A 26,742-nucleotide genomic window follows, 5' to 3' on the forward strand; every position below is an offset into this window, starting at 1 on the left:
AACAAACTCCCTGCATCGAGGGACTGAGGAGAGAGGAGCAGACCTACTTAAATGATAGGCTCTGCTTCTCGGCTACTGGACATAATTTGCTCCAGAGGGAGTGGAACACAGGTTCGTCCTGGGCGTTCATCCCAGAGCCGCGCCGCCGTTCTCCTCACAGAGCCGGAAGAAAGAAGACTACTGAGGCGGCAGAAGCCCTCGGGTGCTTCACTGAGGTAACGCACAGCACTGCAGCTGTGCGTCATTGCTCCCATACACCTCACACACTCCGGTCACTGTAAGGGTGCAGGGCGCAGGGGGGGCGCCCTGGGCAGCAATAGAATACCTGTCCTATGGCAAATGACTATATACATGTACAGGTGGGCACTGTACATGTATATAAAAGAGCCCCCGCCATATTTTATTAAGTTTGAGCGGGACAGAAGCCCGCCGCCGAGGGGGCGGGGCTTCTCCCTCAGCACTCACTAGCGCCATTTTCTCTCCACAGCACCGCTGAGAGGAAGCTCCCCGGACTCTCCCCTGTTTGACACACGGTGACAGAGGGTTTTAAAGTAGAGGGGGGGGGGCACATAATTGGCGATTATACATTACAGCAGCGCTACTGGGTGAACATTCTGTGTTTTTCTCCGGGGTCATATAGCGCTGGGGTGTGTGCTGGCATACTCTCTCTCTGTCTCTCCAAAGGGCCTAAAGGGGAACCTGTCTTCAGAAAAGAGTTTCCCTGTGTGTGTGGACCTAAGGAGGAGGGGGAGTGCATGATTGTCAGGTCGCCGTCGGCAACGCCGACACCGGACTGGATGGATATGTGGAAAGTCTTGAATGCTAATGTAAATTTATTGCATAAGAGATTAGACAAGACTGAGGCTAGGGATCAGTCAGGTAGTCAGACCATGCCTGTCCTAGTGGCACCGGGACCTTCTGGGTCTCAGAAACGCACATTATCCCAGATCACTGACACAGATACCAACACGGATTCAGATTCCAGTGTCGACTATGAGGATGCAAAATTACAGCCAAAAGTGGCTTAAGGTATTCGTTACATGATCATTGCTATTAAAGAGGTCTTGCATATTACTGAGGAACCCCTGTCCCTGACAGGAGGGTACACATGTATAAAGAGAAAAAGCCTGAGATTACCTTTCCGTCCTCATTTGAGCTAAGCGAATTGTGCGAAAAGGCTTGGAAATCTCCAGACAGGAGACTACAAGTTCCCAAAAGGATTTTTATGGCGTATCCCTTCCCACAAAAGGACAGGATACGATGGGAATCTTCGCCTTAAGTAGACAAGGCGCTGACACGCTTATCCAAGAAGGTGGCACTGCCTTCCCAGGATACTGCTACCCTCACTAATGACCCTAGAGCATATCAAGGATGCTGCGTTATATATGAGGGATGCTCAAAGAGACATTTGTTTACTAAACTCCAGAATGAATGCTATGTCTATTTCTGCTAGGCGACTCTTGTGGACCCGACAGTGGACGGGGGATGCCGACTCAAAGCGGCATATGGAGTCGTTGCCTTACAAGGGGGAGGAGTTGTTTGGAGAAGGCCTCTCGGACCTTTTCTCTACTGCTACGGCTGGTAAATCAAATTTTTTACCGTATGTGCCCCCACAACATACTAAGAAGGCACCTCATTACCAAATGCAGTCCTTTCGTTCAAATAAAAGCAAAAAGGTACGGGGATCGTCCTTTCTTGCCAGATGTAAAGGCAAGGGAAAAAAGCTGCACACAGCTAGTTCCCAGGAGCAGAAGTCCCCCCCCCTACGTCTGCAAAATCCACCGCATGACGCTGGGGCTTCCCTGGGGGGGCCAGATCAAGTGGGGGCACGTCTTCGATTTTTCAGCCACGTCTGGGTTCACTCACAGGTGGGTCCCTGGGCAATAGAGATTGTTTCTCAAGGATACAGGCTGGAATACGAAGAGATGCCCCCTCGCCAGTTTTTCAAATCGGCTCTGCCAGCTACTCCGTCAGAAAGGGAGTTAGTGTTAACTGCAATTAAAAAATTGTACCTGCAACAGGTGATAGTCAAGGTTCCTCTTCTCCAGCAAGGAAAGGGGTATTACTCAACCCTGTTTGTGGTTCCGAAACCGGACGGTTCGGTCAGACCCATTTTGAATCTGAAATCCCTGAACCTGTCCTTGAAAAAGTTCAAGTTCAAGATGGAATTGCTCAGAGCGGTCATCGCCAGCCTGGAGGGGGGGATTGGATGATTTCCCTGGACATAAAGGATGCTTACCTTCATGTTCCGATTTTTCTTCCTCACCAGGCGTTCCTGAGATTTGCGGTACAGGACTGTCATTACCAATTTCAGACGTTGCCGTTTGGGCTTTCCACGGCCCCGAGAATTTTCACCAAGGTAATGGCGGAAATGATGGTGCTCCTGCAAAAGCCCATACTTGGACGATCTCCTCATAAAGGCGAGATCTCGAGAGAAGTTACTGGACAGCGTGTCACTGTCAGTGAGGACGTTGCAACAGCACGGCTGGGTTCTCAATATTCCGAAGTCCCAGCTGGTTCCTACAATGCATCTGACCTTTTTGGTGCTGATTCTGGACACAGAACAGAAAAAGGTTTCTCTAACGTCCTAAGTGGATGCTGGGGACTCCGTAAGGACCATGGGGATTAGCGGCTCCGCAGGAGACTGGGCACAACTAAAGAAAGCTTTAGGACTACCTGGTGTGCACTGGCTCCTCCCACTAAGACCCTCCTCCAGACCTCAGTTAGATTCTTGTGCCCGGCTGAGCTGGATGCACACTAGGGGCTCTCCTGAGCTCCTAAAAAGAAAGTATATTTTAGGTTTTTTATTTTACAGTGAGATCTGCTGGCAACAGACTCACTGCAGCGAGGGACTAAGGGGAGAAGAAGCGAACCTACCTAACTGGTGGTAGCTTGGGCTTCTTAGGCTACTGGACACCATTAGCTCCAGAGGGATCGACCGCATGGAACCGGCCATTGATGTTCGGTCCTGGAGCTGCGCCGCCGGCCCCCTTACAGAGCCAGAAGCAAGAAGAGTCCGGAAAATCGGCGGCAGAAGACATCAGTCTTCATCAAGGTAGCGCACAGCACTGCAGCTGTGCGCCATTGCTCCTCATACACACTTCACACTCCGGTCACTGAGGGTGCAGGGCGCTGGGGGGGGGCGCCCTGAGCAGCAATAAAAACACCTTGGCTGGCAAATATATCACAATATATAGCCCCAGAGGCTATATATGTGATAAATACCCCTGCTAGAATCCATAAAAAAGCGGGAGAAAAGTCAGCGAAAAAGGGGCGGAGCTATCTCCCTCAGCACACTGGCGCCATTTTCTCTTCACAGTGCAGCTGGAAGACAGCTCCCCAGACTCTCCCCTGTAGTTTTCAGGCTCAAAGGGTTAAAAAGAGAGGGGGGGCACTAAATTTAGGCGCAATATTGTTTATACAAGCAGCTATTGGGGGAAAAATCACTCAGTTAGTGTTAATCCCTGCATTATATAGCGCTCTGGTGTGTGCTGGCATACTCTCTCTCTGTCTCCCCAAAGGACTTTGTGGGGTCCTGTCCTCAGTCAGAGCATTCCCTGTGTGTGTGCTGTGTCGGTACGGCTGTGTCGACATGTGGGATGAGGAAGGTTACGTGGAGGTGGAGCAGAGGCCGATAAATGGGATGTCGCCCCCTGTGGGGCCGACACCAGAGTGGATGGATAGGTGGAAGGTATTAACCGACAATGTCAACTCCTTACATAGAAGGCTGGATGACGTAAAACAGCAGTGGGACAGCCGGCTTCTCAGCCCGCGCCTGCCCAGGTGTCTCAAAGGCCATCAGGGGCTCAAAAAAGCGCCCGTTACCTCAGATGGCAGACACAGATGTCGACACGGAGTCTGACTCCAGTGTCGACGAGGTTGAGACATATATATACACAATCCACTAGGAACATCCGTTACATGATCTCGGCAATGAAAAATGTGTTACGCATTTCTGACATGAACCCAAGTACCACATAAAAGGGGTTTTATTTTTGAGGAGAAAAAGCAGCCAGTGTTTTGTTCCCCCATCAGATGAATGAATGAAGTGTGTAAAGTAGCGTGGGTTCCCCCGATAAGAAACTGGTAATTTCTAAAAAGTTACTGATGGCGTACCCTTTCCCGCCAGAGGATAGGTCACGTTGGGAGATATCCCTTAGGGTGGATAAGGCGCTCACACGTTTGTCAAAAAAGGTGGCACTGCCGTCTTAGGATACGGCCACCTTGAAGGAGCCTGCTGATAAAAAGCAGGAGGCTATCCTGAAGTCTGTATATACACACTCAGGTTATATACTGAGACCTGCAATTGCCTCAGCATAAATAGTGCTGCTGCAGCGTGGTCTGATACCCAGTCAGATAATATTAAAACTCTAAGACAGGGATAATAGTTTGCTAACATAGAGCATATTAAAGACGTCGTCTTAGATATAAAGGATGCACAGAGGGATATTTGCCGGCTGGCATCCAGAATTAATGCAATGTCCATTCTGCCAGGAGGGTATTAGAAACCCGGCAGTGGACAGGTGATGCTGCCTATAAAAGGCACATGGAGATTCTGCCTTATAAGGGTGAGGAATTGTTTGGGGATGGTCTCTGGGACCTCGTATCCACAGCAACAGCTGGGAAGAAAAAATTTTTACCTCAGGTTTCCTCACAGCCTAAGAAAGCACTGTATTTTCAGGTACAGTCCTTTCGGCTTCAGAAAAGCAAGCGGGTCAAAGGCGCTTCCTTTCTGCACAGAGACAAGGGAAGAAAGAAAAAGCTGCACCAGCAGCCAGTTCCCAGGATCAAAAATCTTCCCCCGCTTCCTCTGAGTCCACCGCATGAAGTTGGGGCTCCACAGGTGGAGGCAGGTGCGGTAGGGGTGCGTCTCGGGAACTTCAGGGACCAGTGGGCTTGCCCACAGGTGGATCCCTAGGTTCTGCAAATAGTATCACAAGGATACAGGCTGGAGTTCGAGGCGACTCCCCCTCGCCGTTACCTCACATCAGCCTTGCCTGCTGCCCTCGGAGAAAGGTAGTACTGGCGGCAATTCACAAGCTGTACTTCCAGCAGGTGAAATCAAGGTACCCCTCCTTCAACAAGGCCGGGGTTACTATTCCAAAATGTTGTGGTACCGAAACCAGACGGTTCGGTGAGACCCATTCTAAAATTGAATGCCTTGAACACTTATATACGAAGGTTCAAGTTCAAAATGGAATCGCTCAGGGCGATTATTGCAAGCCTGGAGAATTTCATGGTATCACTGGACATCAAGGATGCTTACCTGCATGTCCCTAATTACCCTCTTCACCAGGAGTACCTCAAAATTGTGGTACAGGATTGTCATTACCAATTCCAGACGTCGCCGTTGGTCGGTCCCCGGCACAGAGGTATTTACCAAGGTAATGGCCGAAATAATTATCCCGTACTTGGACGATCTCCTTATAAAGGCGAGGTCCAGGGAGCAGTTGTTCGGCGGAGTAGCACTATCTCTGGAAGTGCTACAACAGCACGGCTGGATTCTGAATATTCCAAAGTCGCAGCTGGTTCCTACGACGCGTCTACTGTTCCTGGGTATGGTTCTGGACACAGAACAGGATAAAAAGGGTTTCTCCCGGAGGAGAAGTCCAAGGAGTTGTCTCTAGACAGATCTCCTAATACGTATACAGGTGTCGGTGCATCAATGCACGCGAGCCCTGGGAAGGATGGTAGCTTCTTACGAAGAAATTCCATTCGCCAGGTCCCATGCAAGGATTTTCCAGTGGGATCTGTTGGACAAGTGGTCCGGGTCGCATCTTCAGATGCATCGGCGGATAACCCTGTCTCCAAGGGCCAGGGTGTCGCTGTTGTGGTGGCTGCAGAGTGCTCATCTTCTAGGGGGCCGCAGATTCGGCATACAGGACTGGGTCCTGGTGACCACAGATGCCAGCCTTCAAGGCTGGGGGGCAGTCACACAGGGAAGAAACTTCCAAGGCTATGGAAAAGTCAGGAGACTTCCCTACACATAAATATTCTGGAACTTAGGGCCATTTACAATGCCCTAAGTCAGGCTAGACCCCTGCTTCAACACCGGCCGGTGCTGATCCAGTCAGACAACATCACGGCGGTCGCTCATGTAAACCGACAGGGCGGCACAAGAAGCAGGATGGCGATGGCAGAAGCCACAAGGATTCTCCGATAGGCGGAAAATCATGTGTTAGCACTGTCAGCAGTGTTCATTCCCGGAGTGGACAACTGAGAAGCAGACTTTCTCAGAAGACACGACCTCCACCCGGGAGAGTGGGGACTTCATCCAGAAGTTTTCCAAATGATTGTACACCGTTGGGAAAGGCCACAGGTGGACATGATGGCGTCCCGCCTCAACAAAAAGCTACAAAGATATTGCGCCAGGTCAAGGGACCCTCAGGCGATAGCTGTGGACGCTCTGGTAACACCGTGGGTGTACCAGTCGGTGTATGTGTTCCCTTCTCTGCCTCTCTTACCCAGGGTAATGAGAATAATAAGAAGGAGAGGAGTAAGAACTATACTCATTGTTCCGGGTTGGCCAAGAAGAGCTTGGTAACCAGAACTCCAAGAAATGATCTCAGAGGACCCATGGCCTCTGCCGTTCAGACAGGACCTGCTGCAGCAGGGGGCCTGTCTGTTCCATGACGTACCGCGGCTGCGTTTGACGGCATGGCGGTTGAACGCCGGATCCTGAAGGAAAAGGGCATTCCGGAAGAAGTTATCCCTACGCTATTTAAAGCTAGGAAAGAAGTGAACGCAAACCATTATCACCGCATATGGTGGAAATATGTTGCGTGCTGTGAGGCCAGGAAGGCCCCAAAGGAGAAATTTCAGCTAGGTCGATTTCTGCACTTCCTACAGTCAGAGGTGACTATGGGCCTAACATTGGGTTCCATGAAGGTCCAGATTTCGGCTCTATCGATTTTCTTCCAAAATAGAACTGGCTTCACTGCCTGAAGTTCGGTCTTTTGTTAAGGGAGTGCTGCATAGTCAGCCCCCGTTTGTGCCTCCAGTGGCACCGTGGGATCTCAACGTAGTGTTGGATTTCCTGAAGTCGCATTGAGTTGAGCCACTTAACTCCGTGGAGCTACAATACCTCACGTGGAAAGTGGTCATGCTGGGGGCCTTGGCGTCGGCCAGGCGTGTATCAGAATTGGCGGTTTTGTCATGCAAAAGCCCTTATCTGTATTTTATATGGATAAGGCGGAATTGAGGACTCGTTCCCAATTCCTTCCTAAGGTGGTATCAGTTTTTCATGTGAACCAACCTATTGTGGTGCCTGCGGCTACTTGGGACTTGGAGGATTCCAAGTTTTCTGGACGTAGTCAGGGCCCTGAAAAATATGTTTCCAGGACGGCTAGAGTCAAAAAGACTGACTCGCTATTTATCCTGTATGCACCCAACAAGCTGGGTGCTCCTGCTTCTAAGCAGACTATTGCTCGCTGGATCTGTAGCACGATTCAACTTGCACATTCTGCGGCTGGACTGCCGCACCCTAAATCTGTAGAAGCCCATTCCACGAGGAAAGTGGGCTCTTCTTGGGCGGCTGCCCGAGGGGTCTCGGCTTTACAAATTTGCCGAGCTGTTACTTGGTCGGGGTCAAACACTCTTGCAAGAGTCTACAAGTTTGATACCCTGGCTGAGGAGGACCTAGAGTTTGCTCATTCGGTGCTGCAGAGTCATCCGCACTCTCCCGCCCGTTTGGGAGCTTTGGTATAATCCCCATGGTCCTTACGGAGTCCCCAGCATCCACTTAGGATGTTAGAGAAAATAAGATTTTACTCACCGGTAAATCTATTTCTCGTAGTCCGTAGTGGATGCTGGGCGCCCATCCCAAGTGCGGATTGTCTGCAATACTTGTATATAGTTATTGCCTAACTAAAGGGTTATTGTTGAGCCATCTGTTGAGAGGCTCAGTTGTTATCATACTGTTTACTGGGTATTGTATCACGAGTTATACGGTGTGATTGGTGTGGCTGGTATGAGTCTTACCCGGGATTCAAAATCCTTCCTTATTGTGTCAGCTCTTCCGGGCACAGTATCCTAACTGAGGTCTGGAGGAGGGTCTTAGTGGGAGGAGCCAGTGCACACCAGGTAGTCCTAAAGCTTTCTTTAGTTGTGCCCAGTCTCCTGCGGAGCCGCTAATCCCCATGGTCCATACGGAGTCCCCAGCATCCACTACGGACTACGAGAAATAGATTTACCGGTGAGTAAAATCTTATTTTTTCTTCCGATGGAAAAGGCTCAGAAGCTCATAGCTCTGGTCAGGAACCTATTAAAGCCAAAAAAGGTTTCAGTGCTTTACTGCACCCGTGTCCTGGGGAAGATGGTGGCATCGTACGAGGCCATCCCCTTCGGCAGGTTCCATGCGAGGACTTTTCAATGGGACCTACTGGACAAATGGTCCGGGTCTCATTTACAAATGCATCAAAGGATCACCCTGTCTCCCAGAGCCAGGATATCTCTCCTGTGGTGGCTGCACAGTGCTCACCTCCTGGAAGGCTGCAGGTTCGGCATTCAGGACTGGATCCTGGTGACCACGGACGCGAGCCTACGAGGTTGGGGAGCAGTCACACAGGGGAGAAATTTCCAAGGACTTTGGTCAAGTCAAGAGACTTGTCTTCACATCAACATCCTGGAACTAAGGGCCATATACAATGCCTTACGTCAAGCGGAGATCTTACTTCGCAATCGACCAGTTCTGATCCAGTCAGACAACATCACCGCAGTAGCTCATGTAAACCGCCAAGGCGGCGCAAGGAGCAGAGTGGCAATGGCGGAAGCCACCAGAATTCTTCGCTGGGCGGAGAATCATGTAAGCGCTCTGTCAGCAGTGTTCATTCCTGGAGTGGACAACTGGGAAGCAGACTTCCTCAGCAGACACGATCTGCATCCGGGATAGTGGGGACTTCATCAGGAAGTCTTCGCGCACATTGCGAGTCGGTGGGGACTACCCCAAATAGACATGATGGCATCCCATCTCAACAAAAAGCTACAAAGGTATTGCGCCAGGTCAAGAGACCCTCAGGCGGTAGCTGTGGACGCCCTAGTGACACCGTGGGTGTTCCAGTCGATATATGTGTTTCCTCCTCTTCCACTCATACACAAGGTGTTGAGGATAATAAGAAGAAGAGGAGTGAGAACAATTCTCATTGTTCCAGATTGGCCACGAAGGACCTGGTATCCGGATCTGCAAGAAATGCTCACAGAAGATCCGTGGCCTCTTCCTCTAAGGCAGGACCTGTTACAACAAGGTCCCTGTCGGTTCCAAGACTTACCGCGGCTGCGTTTGACGGCATGGCGGTTGAACGCCGAATCCTAGCGGAAAAAGGTATGCCGGATGAGGTCATTCCTACGCTAATAAAGGCTAGGAAGGACGTGACGTCTAAACATTATCACCGAATATGGCGAAAATATTTTTCTTGGTGTGAGGCCAGGAATGCTCCTACGGAAGAATTCCATCTAGGCCGTTTTCTTCACTTCCTACAAACTGGAGTGAATTTGGGCCTAAAATTAGGCTCCATTAAAGTTCAGATTTCGGCCTTATCCATTTTCTTTCAAAAGGAATTGGCCTCTTTACCTGAAGTACAGACTTTTGTGAAGGGAGTACTGCATATTCAGCCTCCATTTGTACCTCCGGTGGCGCCTTGGGACCTTAACGTGGTGTTAAGTTTCCTTAAGTCACATTGGTTTGAACCACTTAAAACAGTGGAGTTGAAATATCTCACTTGGAAGGTGGTCATGTTGTTAGCCTTGGCTTCGGCTAGGCGAGTTTCGGAATTGGCGGCTTTATCACATAAAAGCCCCTATCTGGTTTTCCATATGGATAGAGCGGAGTTGCGGACCCGTCCTCAATTTCTACCTAAGGTGGTCTCATCCTTTCATATGAACCAACCTATTGTCGTGCCTGTGGCTACACGTGACTTAGAGGATTTCGAGTCCCTTGATGTGGTCAGGGCTTTGAAAATTTACGTGGCCAGAACGGCTAGGATCAGAAAAACAGAAGCACTGTTTGTCCTGTATGCAGCCAACCAGGTTGGCGGCCCTGCTACAAAGCAGACTATCGCTGGATCTGTGACACGATTCAGCAGGCGCATTCTACGGCAGGATTGCCGTTACCGAAATTGGCCCATTCCACTAGGAAGGTGGGCTCGTCTTGGGCGGCTGCCCGAGGGGTCTCGGCACTACAGCTGTGCCGAGCTGCTACTTGGTCGGGGTCAAACACTTTTGCAAGGTTCTATAAGTTTGATACCCTGGCTGAGGAGGACCTCCTGTTTGCTCAATCGGTGCTGCAGAGTCATCCACACTCTCCCGCCCGTTTGGGAGCTTTGGTATAATCCCCATGGTCCTTACGGAGTCCCAGCATCCTCTAGGACGTTAGAGAAAATAAGATTTTACACTTACCGGTAAATCTATTTCTCGTAGTCCGTAGAGGATGCTGGGCGCCCGTCCCAAGTGCGGACTTCTTCTGCAAGACTTGTATATAGTTATTGTTTACATAAGGGTTATATTATAGTTCATCGGTTTGGACCGAGACTATGTTGTTTGTTCATACTGTTAACTGGGTAGTTTATCACAAGTTATACGGTGTGATTGGTGTGGCTGGTATGAATTTTGGCCTGGGATTAACAAAAATCCTTTCCTCGTACTGTCCATCTCCTCTGGGCACAGTTTCTCTGAGGTCTGGAGGAGGGGCATAGAGGGAGGAGCCAGTGCACACCCAGAGTCTAAAGTCTTTCTTAAAGTGCCCATGTCTCCTGCGGAGCCCGTCTATTCCATATGGTCCTTACGGAGTCCCAGCATCCTCTACGGACTACGAGAAATAGATTTACCGGTAAGTGTAAAATCTTATTTTTACAGATTACGGATGATCCCGAGCCATCCGTTCCTCCTAAGAAACCAGATAGGTTCAAGCGTCAGAAGGTGATTAAACAAGTTTTACCTCACTCTGACCACCTAATTGATATACGTCAGGAACCCTGGGAAAACCCGGGTACGAAGTTTGTGCCTCAAAAGAAGATACTGACTCGCTATCCCCTCGCGCCGGAGATGTCTAAGAATTGGGAAACGCCTCCTCCAGTGGACTCGCATGTGGCTAGGATGGTGGTTTCCTCAGCTTTACCGGTCACCACCGTCACGTCTCTAAAAGAGCCTACGGATTAACGTGTGGTGGGTTGTCTGAAAGCGATTTACACCCTCACGGGTGCTGCACAAATGCTCACTATTGCAGCTACTTGGGCTGCAGAGGCCATTGAAGCATGGGCCGTGGAGTTAGATGCTGAAATCTCCTCTGACCATGCTAGACAATGCTTGTCTTATATTGTCACAGCTTCTCGTTATATTAAAGAGGCGGCTTCTGATGCCGGTATCCTGGCAGCCAATGCCTCTACTACGACAGTCCTGGCTCGCCGGATATTGTGGCTGAGATCCTGGTCTGTGGATCTGGACTCTAGAAAAACCCTGGAGGCACTCCCTTTTAAGGGAAATATTCTGTTTGGGGAGGATTTAAATAAGATTGTGGCTTACTTGGCTACTGCCAAAACTGCCTGTCTGCCAAGTACTGCTCCTTCTGTGTCGAAGGCTAAAAGTACTTCCTTTCGCCCCTTTCGTCCTTCAGGTAAAGCAAAAGGTCAGGCATACAACAAGCAGGCCCGCACTTCCAAACCTGGTAAGCCTAAGCCCAAAAGAGCCTGGGCGGCCCATCAGCCAGCTTCCAAGACAGATAAGCCTGCCGCATGACGGGGCGGGCCTCCCTCTGGGGGATCCCAGGGTGGGGTGCCGGGTTCTAGGGTATACCCAGGAATGGTTGAAGACCACTTCAGATGCCTGGGTACGGGAAGTCGTCACTCGAGGTTACGCCATAGCCTTCAAAAACCAACCCCCTCATCGATTTTGCCAGACAGATGTCCCGTTGGACAAGACAAAGGCAAACACTCTACATTCGGTGGTACAGACCCTCCTGGATACAGGAGTCGTAGTACAGGTGCCTATTGCGCAGAGGGGCCGGGGGTACTATTCTCCGCTGTTTCTAGTCCCGAAACCGAATGGTTCCTCCCGGCCCATTCTCAACCTCAAGGCATTGAACAGGTTTGTGAAGGTTTCCAAGTTCCGGATGGAAACCCTTCGCTCTATATTTTTGGCCTTGGAACCTGGGGACTTCATGGTCTCCCTGGATATACAGTATGCTTACCTGCATATTCCTATAGCAGTGTCTCATCAGCAATACCTGAGATTTGCGATTGGCAACTCGCCATTACCAGTTTCGGGCTTTACCTTTTGGTTTAACAACGGCTCCTCGAGTCTTCACCAATGTTATGGCGGTGATGACGGTGGTACTCCGCCGTATTTGGACGACTTGTTAATCCTGGCAAATTCCCCAGAACTTCTCCTGCGTCATCTAGATGTGACGGTCCGGTTTCTGCAAGCCCAAGGGTGGCTCATCAACTGGAAGAAGTCATCCCTGATCCCTGCTCAGAGCATATTGCATCTGGGAGCACTATTGGACACTCACAGCCAGCGGTTGTTCCTGTCTCAGGAGAAAGTCCTGAAACTTCAGGACAGGATTCGTTGCTTCCTATCTCGTCCGCAAGTGTTGATACATTCGGGCCTCATGGTGTCAGCATTCGACATGGTGGAGAACGCTAAATTTCACTCTCACCCTCTCCAGAGGCTGATTCTAGCCAAATGGGACGGCCTGCCTCACCGGATCAGGTTTCAAATGATCTCATTGACTCCGGTGGTCCGTCTGTCGCTGCTCTGGTGGCTCCAGGACTAACAACTGTGCAGTGGCCGTCCGTTCTGGATATCCGACTGGGTCCTGTTTACGACAGATGCCAGTCTAAGAGGTTGGGGCGCGGTGCTGGAGCAACACTCCCTTCAGGGGCGGTGGACCAAGGAGAGGAGTCCCTCCTCTCGATCAATATTCTGGAGTTGCGGGCGGTCTTCAATGCCTTGAACCTAGCTCAGCATTTAATTCAGAATCGTCCTGTTCAAGTACAGTCGGACAATCCCACCACAGTGGCTTACATAAATCATCAAGGCGGCACTCGAAGGCCCGCCTAGCAATGAAGGAAGTCTCACGGATTCTACAGTGGGCAGAACGCCATCTACCGGCCATATCGGCAATATTCATTCCGGGAGTCCTGAATTGGGAAGCGGACTTTCTCAGTCGTCAGGACGTGCATGCCGGCGAGTGGGGCCTCCATCCAGAAGTGTTTCAACTCCTAGTGGAAAGGTGGGGCCTTCCAGACGTAGATCTTATGGCGTCTCCACACAATCACAAGGTTCCGGTCTTCGGAACAAGGACAAGGGATCCTCAAGCAGCATTCGTGGATGCGCTGGCGGTACCGTGGAGGTTTCGGCTGCCGTACGTGTTCCCTCCGATGTCATTCCTGCCCATGGTAATTCGGAAGTTCAAGCATGAAAAAGGAATTCTGCTTCTCATAGCTCCAGCGTGGCCCAGACGGCACTGGTTCTCAGACCTGCAAGGCCTATCATCAGAGCGTCCAATTCTACTTCCACAATGCCCAGACCTCCTCGTTCAGGGCCCCTGTGTCTACCAGGACCTAGCCCGGCTGTCTTTGACGGCGTGGCTCTTGAAGCTTCCGTCTTAAGGGCTAAAGGGTTTTCTGAGGCGGTCATTCAAACTATGTTGCGGGCCCGGAAACCGGCTTCTGCTCGGATTTACTATAAGGTCTGGCATTCTTACTTTGTTTGGTGCGCATCTAACGATTATGATGCTTCCAAGTTTAGTATAGCCATGTTGTTGGCTTTTCTTCAGCAGGGTCTGGACTTAGGCCTGCGTCTGCCTCCCTCAAGGTTCAAATATCTGCCTTGTCGGTGTGGTTTCAGAGAAAAATTGCGACCTTACCTGATGTGCATACCTTTACTCAGGGCGTGTTGTGTAACCAACCTCCCTATGTCCCGCCTGTGGCTCCTTGGGACTTGTCCGTGGTTTTGGAGGTGTTACAAGAGTCTCCGTTTGAACCTCTTGGTTCAGCTGACCTTAATTGGCTTTCCCTTAAGGTGGTGTTTCTGCTGGCTATTGCTTCAGCTAGAAGAGTGTCGGATTTGGGGGCCTTGTCCTGTAGTTCCCCATATCTGATATTTCACCGTGACCGGGCGGTTCTTAGAACTCGTCCCGGCTATCTACCTAAGGTGGTTTCTTCGTTCCACCTTAATCAGGAGATTGTAGTTCCGGCACTTTCTCCTGATCTGTCTCCCAAAGAGCGGTCTTTGGATGTGGTACGGGCTCTCCGTATCTATGTGAAGAGAACTGCTCCTATTAGGAAATCTGATTCTTTTTTTGTTGTGTTTGGGTTTCACAAACGGGGCTGGCCTGCTCACAAGCAAACTCTGGCCAGATGGATTAGAATGGTGATTGCACATGCTTATGTGAAGGCTGGTCTCTCTGCTCCTGATCACATTAAGGCCCATTCTACTCTGTCTGTTGGACCTTCTTGGGCGGCCCAACGTGGTGCGACCCTTGAACAATTGTGCAAGGCGGCTACGTGGTCCTCTGTGAACACGTTCATAAGGTTCTATGCCTTCGATACTGCCGCTTCCCAGGATGCTTCCTTTGGACGCCGGGTTCTTGTGCCCGCTACAGTGCGTCCCCTCCCATAAGGAACTGCTTTAGGACATCCCCATTGTCCATTCCTTGTGGAGCCCAGTGTACCCCGCAGCAGAAAACGAGTTTTATGGTAAGAACTTACCTTTGTTAAAACGCTTTCTGCGAGGTACACTGGGCTCCACAAGGTGCCCACCCTGACGCACTTAGCTTCTTTGGGTTGGTATGGTATTAGCCGCTGACACGTCTCCTGTCGTGAGAATGCGGTGTTGTGGCTACTAACCGTTGTCGTCTCTTTTCCTGCTACTGCATTGGACTGGTTAACTAAAAACTGAGATCCTGTGCAGGGAGGCGGGGAGGGCTCTCCGTATCTATGTGAAGAGAACTGCTCCTATTAGGAAATCTGATTCTTTTTTTGTTGTGTTTGGGTTTCACAAACGGGGCTGGCCTGCTCACAAGCAAACTCTGGCCAGATGGATTAGAATGGTGATTGCACATGCTTATGTGAAGGCTGGTCTCTCTGCTCCTGATCACATTAAGGCCCATTCTACTCTGTCTGTTGGACCTTCTTGGGCGGCCCAACGTGGTGCGACCCTTGAACAATTGTGCAAGGCGGCTACGTGGTCCTCTGTGAACACGTTCATAAGGTTCTATGCCTTCGATACTGCCGCTTCCCAGGATGCTTCCTTTGGACGCCGGGTTCTTGTGCCCGCTACAGTGCGTCCCCTCCCATAAGGAACTGCTTTAGGACATCCCCATTGTCCATTCCTTGTGGAGCCCAGTGTACCCCGCAGCAGAAAACGAGTTTTATGGTAAGAACTTACCTTTGTTAAAACGCTTTCTGCGAGGTACACTGGGCTCCACAAGGTGCCCACCCTGACGCACTTAGCTTCTTTGGGTTGGTATGGTATTAGCCGCTGACACGTCTCCTGTCGTGAGAATGCGGTGTTGTGGCTACTAACCGTTGTCGTCTCTTTTCCTGCTACTGCATTGGACTGGTTAACTAAAAACTGAGATCCTGTGCAGGGAGGCGGGGTGATATAGGAGGCGGCGCTATGCATTCTGGGAACAGTCAAAGCTTTGAGCCTGTTGGTGCCTCGGAACAAGATCCTACTCTACACCCCATTGTCCATTACTTGTGGGGCCCAGTGTACCTCGCAGAAAGAGTTTTAACAAAGGTAAGTTCTTACCATAAAACTCGTTATCTATAGTCTTGGTTATTTTAAAATGCAGATAGTCTATACCTATTACAAGTATAATATTCTGTGTCTGTCAAGCCTGTGTCTTGCTCAGTGGATGAACTGTTGACACAAAAAAGGCTTTGTACTAGAATAGTGCTTCACCTATTGAAATGTATGGGTATTCAACATGCAGGCCTCCAGCTGCTGGGGAACTATACATCTCAGCATGCCCAGTCATTTTTATTTATTTTTTTAGCTCTCAGGTTAACACTATGGGAGGGCATGCTGGCATAGATAGTTCCACAGCAGCTGGTCGGTCACATGTTGAATGCCCTGTTGTAGTGTTTTAACTTTTAATGTGTCAAGGGTATTGTGTACATTTGTAGAACTTTTATAAATTAATAATTTAATATGGTAATTTATTCAAGTGTGCTTATTCCTGTAAAAAAAAAAAAATCCATGTTTTCCTTTTTAATATAGACCTGTTAAATGGGAAAGTATTGCCCAAAGACCAGGATGATATACTGGTAAGTTTTATTTGTTGTAATAGTCTAAATGTATTTCTTATCATAAAGTAGTGTTGGCCATCTTTCAAAGGGCATGTAAGAAACTAAATCCATTGATAAAAAATAGTGTTTAATGGCATTGCTCATGAGAGATGAAGTCTAAATTCAAATGTGAAAAGGTCTATAACTACCAAAACACAGTGTCACATTACTTCATTGCTTCACTGAATTTGTTTTTATATATCCGTTTTGCATTGCAGTATCATTTTGCACAGAATTGCCACTTCCTTTTCAAGAATAAACCTGCAATCACTGTTGTGTTTCAGAAGTTGGTCACTCAAATTTTACCCAGTTAGTAATTAAGTCAAACAAATCTATTGTGTAATGTGCTACTTTGTCAGCCTAGCACGAGTGCAATGGCTGCCTGACTCCTGGACACAGCTTCCCATTCCACCATGGTATGGTTGTAGCGATATCAGGAACTGGGGGGGTTACAGAGGTAAGAGATAGCGAGTCAGGAGGAGGACAGGGACAGAGGTGAAACAGAGGGACAGCTGTGAGAGGAAAACTCATGTGAGGGGCATATTTGAAGATGGGGGGGGGGGGGGTACAGAGTGAGAGAGAGGGAATGATGGGGAGGAACACTGAGGTGGGATAGCCCGCAGTCTGAACGATGATTGGTCCAAAATACTAAGATATTTATATTTTTAGTCATGGATCATTTACAAAGTAAGACAGCACAAGGTGTCCAGTCTGTGCACTAGTATAGACAGGCATATTATTATTTTTATTTATTATTATTATTATTATTAAAGGTAGTTGCAGTCATGTTTGACTGGTGTGTAGCATTGCCCCTGTCCTAAAACAGACTTCTGCATAGCATATGTTCATGTCATTTTAGCCAGAATCCCATCCATCATTTGATTAGGAAAGGAAATTAAGATATGCATAAAATAATTTGAATACTGCCCTTGTGAACATTGTTGTGGCTGTTTTAAAAATTGTAAAGAACTACAAGGCATAATAAATGTAAAAGTATTTTTCGTTCAGCCACTTAACCACCTAAGGTATCATCAAGCAATGAACCAAGTGTGCCAGGAGGGGTCACAATTGCATATTTTCAAAACCATATTGATCTACATTCTGTAAATCAACAAAATATTAGTCTTTTTAGAATTTGTTACATGCACGTGCTGTTTTCTGTAAAATTGTAGTATTGGTTGACCACAAAGTAATTGTTCCAGTTTTTTGTCTAACGTGTTTTGTGACTTAAAATGGGGAATTGTGGCAAGACACAAATACAGGGCAGGGTCATTTATAGTAATTTATAAATTTGCAATGTTTTTGTTATTTGTGTTCTTAGCATGGTTCATAAATGTACACATCAGGTGACTTTTTTGTTTATTGTGTCAATTTGTTTTATATTCATATGTGTATTGGAGAATGAACATATATTAAAGATGCCCAACTTGAAAATCAATCCTGAAGTGGTTAATCGTGTTGGGAGTGAGGAAAATTTACAGCAGCATGAAAATCCACTTATAGCACAAAACCTTCAAAACAAACAGGAGTCCTCCTCTGATTCAGAAATACCTTGGGAGGAAAAATATGAGCAAATGTGGGTTGCTAGTGAGAAAAAAGATGTGAAATCTCATTTCAAAGACATAACTGCTGAGCTGAAGCAAAAATTTGGGGAGAATTCTAGAAGTAACAAAAAACCTGTTTCAAAAAACAAGAAAAGTCTAGAAAAGCTGGAGTGCTCCCTTAATTTGCATGCTGGAGACAAACATTCAGCCCTAGATAAACAGTCTACAGTCTCTGTGGAACATAACCCAGTACATGAACTTCAGAAACCAAGCTGCATAGTAACGGTTCCACTTACTGTACATAAGGAGAGTGAAAGTCTTGAAGTTAGTGGTTCCAGCCAAAGGAGCAATAGCACAGAAAGCACATCTCACAAGCAGACTGTCCATAAATCTAACATTGTGGAATTTGGTGCAGATCACGCACCTTTAGTAGCAGAAGAAAAACATCCATCATTTAGAAATAATGGTTCTGAATTAACTTTTCCCATGCAAAGTCATTTGGGAAGTACATTTTCACTGTCTTCTGAAGGGCAAGAGAAGGATTTGATCAATCCCAGCTCTGTAAAATTAGGTGATATATTACTGCATGCTGAAAATAATGTGCCTTCTCTGAAAAATGGAAATAAAACCCAGCAATATAAAGATTTTAGCCAGCATCCAAGTAATGAGCGTCACCATCTACCAAGTCGTCTTGAAGGGGAAAATGCATCCCGATCCTTCTCTTTTGAAATGCCTAACGAGAGTCTGGATAAACAACTGGAGCAAGATATGAGAAGATTTAAGAACGAGGTAGGAATGCTACAAATGGTGTTCCAGAATTTAACACAAGAGAGAACAGAACTTCAGAAAGAGGTAGAGGTTTACGTTCTTCTGACCCTGTTTCTCTGCTTCTCTCTGAACATTAAATTAGATTTAATGTTTGCTGATCTTGTCCAGTAGACTTTGGTTTCAGTGGAACCTACAATGTGGACTCTGTTTGGGTGGCATCTTTCACTTCCATCCATCTGTTATTTAATACTTGAAAAAAAAAAAAAAAGATCATTACACTATCCTTTTGCTGTGTGCTTCAGTAACACTGTGTGTCATATTCAACATTTTCTTGAGTCCGCAATCTGCCATGAATCCTAAATCATCTCTTTTTAGTGGGGCTTTCATTGTACTCGTGTCTAATAATTCTCGTTATTCTCTAATAAATGGTAGAATCCATTATCCTGTGTTGTTGTTTGTTGTGTGCTTTGCTTCATTCATTTACATTTTGTACATAAGCAGACTTTCCTGGAAATGTAAGTTATATTTTATTTTACGTTTGTAGGCTGAGCATGAAAAAGACATTAATCTGACCAGACAAATGAAATCGGAGAAGTTAAAAAGCAGTGGTGTCAGCAGTCCTGATGTACAAACAGAACCAAATGTTCAGCTACAAACAACAAATTCAAAATCAAGCTTGTGTAAAGGGTAAGTATATTGAATCCAATTTTCTTGTACAAATTCTTTTTAAAGTGTACATTTTATCTAAAAAGTTTAAAAGTCAGCACAAGAAGATCCAAAAATAAGTCATGGCAGTCCATACTGAGCAGATGTAGCACCATTCTATTACATCAATGGCACGGCGGAATCAGGGCTGTCTTAACAGATTGTAGGCCCTGGGCAAAGCAGTGCACTCGGGCCCCTACCCACCTATTATTGGTAATACATTAATAAAATCATAAGTTATCCCTCCTGTGGCCCCATGCCATCTCACCACATGCTTCCATCCCTCCACCCACCAATCAGCATGCTGACAGCCATTCACTAGCTGCAGGATGGGAGACAGGTAGAGAATGACGCATGGCCACTCTGTGTGTAATTCACAATCAGAGCAGGCCAGGCAGCATTCTCTACCTGCCTCCCAAGAAGTTCTGGAGGCATTAGGCCGCCCCTGCTCGAAGGCCCTGCGCAGCTGCCCAGTAAGCCCATATGTTCAGTTGGCCCTGAGCATAATACCACTTGCATTATGTGTTGATTATGCAGTTTGCACCTAACACCTCGCTTTTATCATTAATCATATAGAGGGGTCAAGATTGAGGAGTGATTTGGGGGTTGCCATTACTCACCATTCGTTTAGCAAAAATATGCTTTGTCTGTACAGTAAGATTTAATCTTGCTAACCAGCAGGTTTGAATAGATTTCAGGGCTCGATGACGATAGTTTCTCTTCTCTGTATTACAGGAGTAGTTTACTAATCATGTGACAGGCCTGCAGTAATTGTATTTCTTCTTCAGGGTCCATAGTCTCCATAGGGAAGACCTTTTTTTATTTAAATCCTTTTCTCTGAATCCATTGTGGGGCAGTATACCATGGGTATAGAGCCCCATTTAGCACTTTGACATTTTAAATATTTAATATGTTTGCACAGTTTCCATTTCTATATCCCATCATTTAGGGGACTCTGTTATTTTGGTTGATTTTTAACAAGCAAACTAGAGTGTCAATGTGGTTCTTTCTGTATGCCTCAATGGATTCAGAGAAAAGAATTCAACATAAGTATAAATATCCCTTTTTCGCTTTCATCCACTTTGGGAACACTGGTGGAATTGGACACCCCAATGCTTCCCCTTTGGAAGTCTTTGCTCACAGTACTGAATTATGCTGCACTTTCTGGACAAAACTGAAGACTTGAGATGTAAAAACTTAAAACTTTCAGCAAGTTATAAAACTATGCCCAGAAGACCATGTGATTGACACAGCTACTCAGCCACTTCTCTGCCGCACTGTCCCTGAGACACTCGTTAATCTGTGTAATGCATCATTGTTAGAGACTCTCTGCCCTAATATAAGCACACCCTAACCAAAGAAGTGTTCAACTAGCTATAGTCTGTTTTGATACAGGTTAAGCTTTTCTCTAGGCATCAGAGATGACCAGAAGATCATACGTTTTTCTACACTGTACTGTCCTTTCAATCTAAATATTCAGTGTTCAAATTATCTAGTAAGTGACCAGATCTGTCGTCGTCGGTAGAATGATCCCAACCAAGTTCCAGAACCACATTACCCTTATGTAGGTAACCTTTAGAAACTAGGTTGAAAAGTTGGTCTTGGCAAAAGAACATTTCTATCCTCATAAAACAGATTAATAAACTTGGAATACAATTTTCCATGTGATAAACACCACACCCACTGTAACAAGTGTTTCAAAGAGTGGTTATTGTCATGCTATAAACATTAAATTGAAAGGACTATTGTAAGACTATAAAGAGGTCTCCCCACTACTTGCCAAAAGGTATTCTCATCCAGTATAAGTGCCACCATCTCCAGGAAGAAGATGGACAATTTGGAAAGCTGAACCTTTAAGAAAATCTATTTTAATCCATTAACTAAACTGTCCGGAGAGAAGGAAGAATTATACGGAAATGTCATCTTCTCTAAGAAATATGTCTTCCAAGCTGCATCTTAATTCTATGCTGAAATAAGTTTTCAGCTTTTAGCATGGTCCCAAACTGTCAAAACCCCTTCTACTTTAGGAACATGGCTTCGACTGCCACATTGTTAAGGTCAGACAGGTTTTAGAGGAAGAATAACAAAGTGTATACTCTGTGAGAATGTACATTTGCCATGTCTGTCTTGGCCAGTCTGGAGCTACCAACAGTACCCCCAACTCATCACAATGCATAGACCGTTCTACTATTGTGCCTTATAGGCCCTAAACACATGTACACGCACACACACTTACACACTAGGGATAATATTTGCCGAGAGCAAGCACAGGGAGACTATACAAACTCCACACAGTTAGGGCTGTGGTGGGAATCGAACCCATGACCCTCAGTGCTGTGAGGCAGCAATGCTAACCATTACTACATCCGTAATTTTCTCTTTTTATCTTTTCGAGAATACATGTAGGCCTCGCCACTTGAACAAACAAATCTGATGACAATCCCATGGGGTCTTCATAGCACACGCCTTGTCCTGCTGCAGAATTGCTACACCTTGTGTTTTAACTGGGATGCCATCTGGTCAATAACTTACTGACCCCATCTATCCATAATTTGCTTGAAAATATAAGTTTTGAGACAGGTTTATGCAATGTGAGGCATGTCTGGTGAGATAATCAGCCTCCCAGTTTTCAACTGCTGGCATGCACACTACCAATATTACAGGAACATTATTTCTTCTTCCTAGTGCTTGTTCCTGCTGGTTTTCTCTGTTTTAATTAAGTTGTTTGACTCCCTGATAGTTGATCTATGTCACCATGCTGACATTTGTCTGAAAGCATTGTTTATGGGTTTTCCTCACAATACAAGATGTCCCTGAGCGAGAGTATCTTATATGTCTGTTCATTTTATGACATTGATTGCAAGGTTGTGTTCCAACGGAGACCACAGATATCGAAACACTCAAATGTGTTGCACTTGTAGATTGCTTTGTTTTCACCCTACTGTTCAGATCATCCCAAACCAGCTCAATCTAGTGATTGTGCTGGCCATTCTTTGATTTGAAGCCTAATGTCTTGTTGTTTTCCTGAAGGTACTTCTGACTTGGCCTGGAGGAATGTTGTGGGTCATTGTCTTGCTGTAGGACCTTGCTGAACACTTGAACAACTGGGTGTAGACCAGAGGGTATTGCATGACATTGCAAAATGCTGTGGTAACCCTGTTAGTTGAGTCCAGTCACTTAGGATCAAGCAACTGAGCCCCAGATCATCACTCGTCCTCCCACTTGTTTGACACTTAGTGTCATAGTGGTTTATATCCTGGCTTGTAAAAGCTGACTCTTCCCGTCATGCCTAAGCCTGACATTGTATTTTATTTTTTTTTTGCTATTCAGAGCATTGCGCTTTTAAATTTGGGGGTTTCAACACATAAACACGTAAATAAACACACACATAGAGGAACCATCTTTTCGTCTACGCAACAACGTAACAAATGGTAGTGTGTTTACCATCAAGAATGTTCTCTTCCCATTTCTTCCAACTCAAGACCAAATAACACTCCTTCCAAAAAAGGTAATGACGTCAGAGATGTTTTTGATACTGTTATGTTTCAGCAAGAGGAGACAACTGAAACTGAAATTTTGCACAGCCCCCTCTAAATAAGATTCAGAGAAAATCCCCAAATGTTCAGGTGCTTCCTGGATGTGTTTTACCCATAGTCCGTTCAGTCCTCTGCATCCTTGACTACAAACGCTAGTTCCAACGACCTCATTTCAATGTTTGATTAAAGAGACGGCTGAATTTCATCTTAGAGAAGCACCAGCATATCTATATAAATATTTTTAAGAATGGTTAAACTTTAAAGCTGCCTGCTTTTGGATCATTATACTGTAGTTGTGGGCTAAGAGAATCATTTTGGAGTGCCCATGTAAGGTAGGACTTCCAATTTTTTTGTATTGAATATTGGTAAGGGATAAAGGGTCTGTAATGTACCGGTGACTGGAAATTTCAGTTTGGTTTTGTCCATGCTCGCAACGCAATTTCTGGAATTGCAGAGACAAAATAAATTAATTACTGCTTCTTTCTCTTCAACTCTGTCCAGAATGTTTACGAGCTCCCACACTAAATCATCCAACCTTAGCAAAAGAGAAGGAATCTTCATTGTCTAATTCCTCTGCTACTACGCTGTCTTCATTAGATAAGCACTCAAAATCAGACTTTTCCCAAGATGGATTTCCCCAATGCAGAACTTTGATGATTCTTAGACAAGTGTAAGAAGTGTTTTACAGTATCCCCTCTAAAGAGGAGGAAACGTAAAAAATATAATGCAACTACCAGGCATTGCCCTTACAAACGGGATCTAAGTGATATGATGACTACTGGCAAAATGAGCTGCTTTACCCAGGGATCATTTGCTGAAGACATGTGCAGGTACGGTTCCCAAAATATTTAGCCGGGGGCTCATTTCAAGCTGTTCAAACTCAGACTGTGTCGTGTATTTTACCAAGACTAGTTCTGCTGAATTTTTGGAGATGCCAGCTGTCTTCCTTGCATGCTGTGCAAATCGCGTTCATGTATAACTGTCAATTGGAACAAGTACAATGACCTTTAAAACATACATGAATCCCACCCCAGCTCAAGCAATATTAAACGGCAGCTAGGTACACTGATAGGCAAAAGGTAGCTGTTGGTTAGATGTCTGTCTATGTACTGACACCACCAGAAAGGAGATGCACTATTCTGCCTTGAAGTCAGTCTTTCCCCCATACTGACTACCCTTTGTTGGTTCTCTGCTATGGGCATGTGGACACCATGTGATAGTGAAAACCAGTCCAAGCTATATAGTAAGGGAAAAGTTTGGATGGTTATTTTTATTAAAGAGTGCCCAATATGTGGTTAGTGTGTTGTCACGCTGAAGGTATAGGACAGAATCCTTTCTACCAGCTCTGAGCTGGTCCATAAAAATATCTTAATCTACCAGTTTATCTCTTTACAATAATCTTTCCTGCTAATTTATTCTTGGTTCTGCAGTGTTCTTTAAAATGAGGCAAATTAACTTGATTTGGGGTGTACCGGTAAATACAGACCCAAAAAGGCAAAACATAAACATAATGGGCTAAATTTGCTAAGATGGGAGTTCTATTTAAGGTGGGATGTTGCCCATAGCAACCAATCAGATTTGACTTCTCATTTATCTAGCACATTCTAGAAGATAATATCTGGAATCTGATCAGTTGCTATGGGCAACATCCCATTCTTAAATAGAACTCCCATCTTAATAAATTTACCCCAGTGTGTAGAGTTTTAAGAGTCTGATTAAAATGGCTAAAAGAAAGCTATTGGGGCATATGTAATAATGTCCGAGTTTGCCAGAGGTGCGGGATGTTGGCCGGACCGTGCTAGAGAGGCCAATGGCCTGGAGGGTGCGGAGGAGGAGAGGATAATGCACATTGTCGAAGGCAGCAGAGAGGTCCAGGAGGATGAGCAGAGAGAAATGATTCCTGAATGTGGCCAAAAATAGGTCATTGGTGACTTTGACCAGGGCGGTTTCAGTGGAGTTGAGTGGGCGAAATCCATATTAAAGAGAATAAAGGATGTAGTTGTCAGAGAGAAAGCTGGTGAGATGGATGTATGGGGGGAAAAGGGCCCTAATTTGCACACCTTAATTAGGTAGTGAGGTGCTACTCTGCTTGAGATGGATGTATACCAGCTGCTCAAGTAATTTGGAGGTGAAGGGGAGAAGAGATTTGGAGTGGTAGCTAACGGGTGAGGAATGGCGAAGGTTGGGTTTTTCAAGAATAGGTGAGACAAGAGCATGTTTAAATGTCTAGGGAAAAATGGTAGCGAGTGATGAGTTGAAGAAATGAGCAATGTGGGAGAAGGCAGTGGAGGAGAGGGAGCAGAGCAGAGGAGACAGGAGGGAAGGGGCCCAGGGGCAGGTGGAGGGGGGAGAGTATAAGATGAGGGAGTGGGCTTCCTTGTCTGTGGTGGGGCGGAAGGAGCACAAGGTGGGATGGCTGAAAGGAGAGGATGGTGGGGGTGGCGGGGCTGCTGAGGGGAGACGTGAGGAGATTTCATGTTGGATTGAAGGAGGAAGCATAGTCAGTGGCAGTGAGGGAGGATGGTTGGGGGGGGTGAAGGAGAGTGTTGAAAGTATCAAAGAGGCAGCGAAGACTGAGAAGTGATTGGAAAAAGGATTGCTTGGCGAGGGAGAGGGCAGAGCTGTAGGAAGAGAAAATAAACTTGAAATGGAGGAAGTCCACCAGAGAGCGAGATTTCCTCCAGAGGTGCTCGGCGGTGCATGAGCATTTTTTCAGGAGCCAGGTCAGTTTGAAGTGCCAGGATTGCAGCTTAGAACTGTGTAGGGGGACCAAGAAGATGGAGGCAACAGAATTGAGTGCGGCGGTGAAGGTGGAATTATAGAAGGAGGCTGCCTGGTTCGGGAAGGCCATGGTGGATAGAGGAGAAAGATGGGTGAAAACCAGGTCAAGAGAGTGGCTGAGACGGTAAGTGTGGCTGGAGGTCCATTGAGAAAGGCCATGGAGGAGGAGAGGGCAAGAAGATTTGTGGATGCTTGTTTTAGATGTCAATAGGGTTGTTAAAGTTACCAAGGATAAAAGAAGGGAGGTCAGAGGAGAGTGGGGAAGCCAGGCAGCAAAGTTGTTGAGCAATGGGGAGTAGTGATGGGTGGCGGTAGATGACCGCTACATGGAGGTGATTGGGATAGAAGAGGCGGATAGAGTGGACCTAAACGGTGGAGAAAATGAGGGAGGGGTCGGGTGGGACGACATGAAAGGTGGAGGAGGATGCACACTCCGCCACCTTGGTGGTCATCAGGTCTGACAGAGTGAGTGAAGGAGAAGCCCCATAGGAGAGGGCAGCAGGGGAGTTTGAGTCAGAGGAGGTGAGCCAGGTGTGAGAAGGTTAAGAGAGTGGGAGATAAAGAGGTCGTGGATAGCAGCCAGCTTGTTGCAGATTGACCTGACATTCCAGAGTGCACAAGAGAAAGGGAGGGAAGGGACAGGGGAGATGTGGATACAGTTGGCTGTATTGTGGGTGCAGAGGGGCGGTCGGGTACTTTTTTAATGCCTTAATTTGTAAAAGATAATTTTTCTGCTAAATTTCAAATGTAATCGAATTGAGTAAATTAGGTGACTAGATATTAATGCTAAAAGCATTCATTTATGTATAATGAATATACAGTTTGTTAAAGAAAAATAAGAAAAATATGCAATACATATATTTTTAAACTTCATTTTGCATACAAGTCACCTTTAATTTTAGGATTAATCTTAAAATGAATCTTAAAATTGGTACACGATATAAGATTATCTGTCCAATCTTTCTGGTTGAAGCAAAAATCTGGTAGTGTTTGGGAGCAAATGACAATTAACCATTTGCTCGCAAAAGTCAGCAAATGGGCAAAACTGGTCGTATGTAATGGATTTAACCAGTTTGACTGAATGTCCATTTTTGTCTGTCTTCCAGTTTTTTGAGCAAATGG

The 26,742-nt window shown here is 46.4% G+C and overlaps 1 protein-coding gene across 4 annotated transcripts in view; it reads left to right on the plus strand.

The window, feature by feature from the left end:
- Positions 1-26,742, plus strand: part of ANKRD26 (ankyrin repeat domain containing 26) — a 351,340-nt gene that overhangs the window by 251,645 nt on the left and 72,953 nt on the right. For 2 of the 4 annotated variants that reach the window (XM_063927217.1, XM_063927218.1), the window contains 3 exons: positions 16,219-16,265; positions 17,687-18,682; positions 19,143-19,285. In XM_063927217.1, coding sequence (XP_063783287.1) covers positions 16,219-16,265; positions 17,687-18,682; positions 19,143-19,285 — 1,186 coding nt within the window. The remainder of the gene's footprint in view (positions 1-16,218; positions 16,266-17,686; positions 18,683-19,142; positions 19,286-26,742) is intronic. The other 2 variants (XM_063927219.1, XM_063927220.1) reach the window with 2 other exon arrangements.

Source organism: Pseudophryne corroboree, chromosome 6 (genome assembly GCF_028390025.1).
Source record: "Pseudophryne corroboree isolate aPseCor3 chromosome 6, aPseCor3.hap2, whole genome shotgun sequence".
Classification (NCBI taxonomy): domain Eukaryota; kingdom Metazoa; phylum Chordata; class Amphibia; order Anura; family Myobatrachidae; genus Pseudophryne; species Pseudophryne corroboree.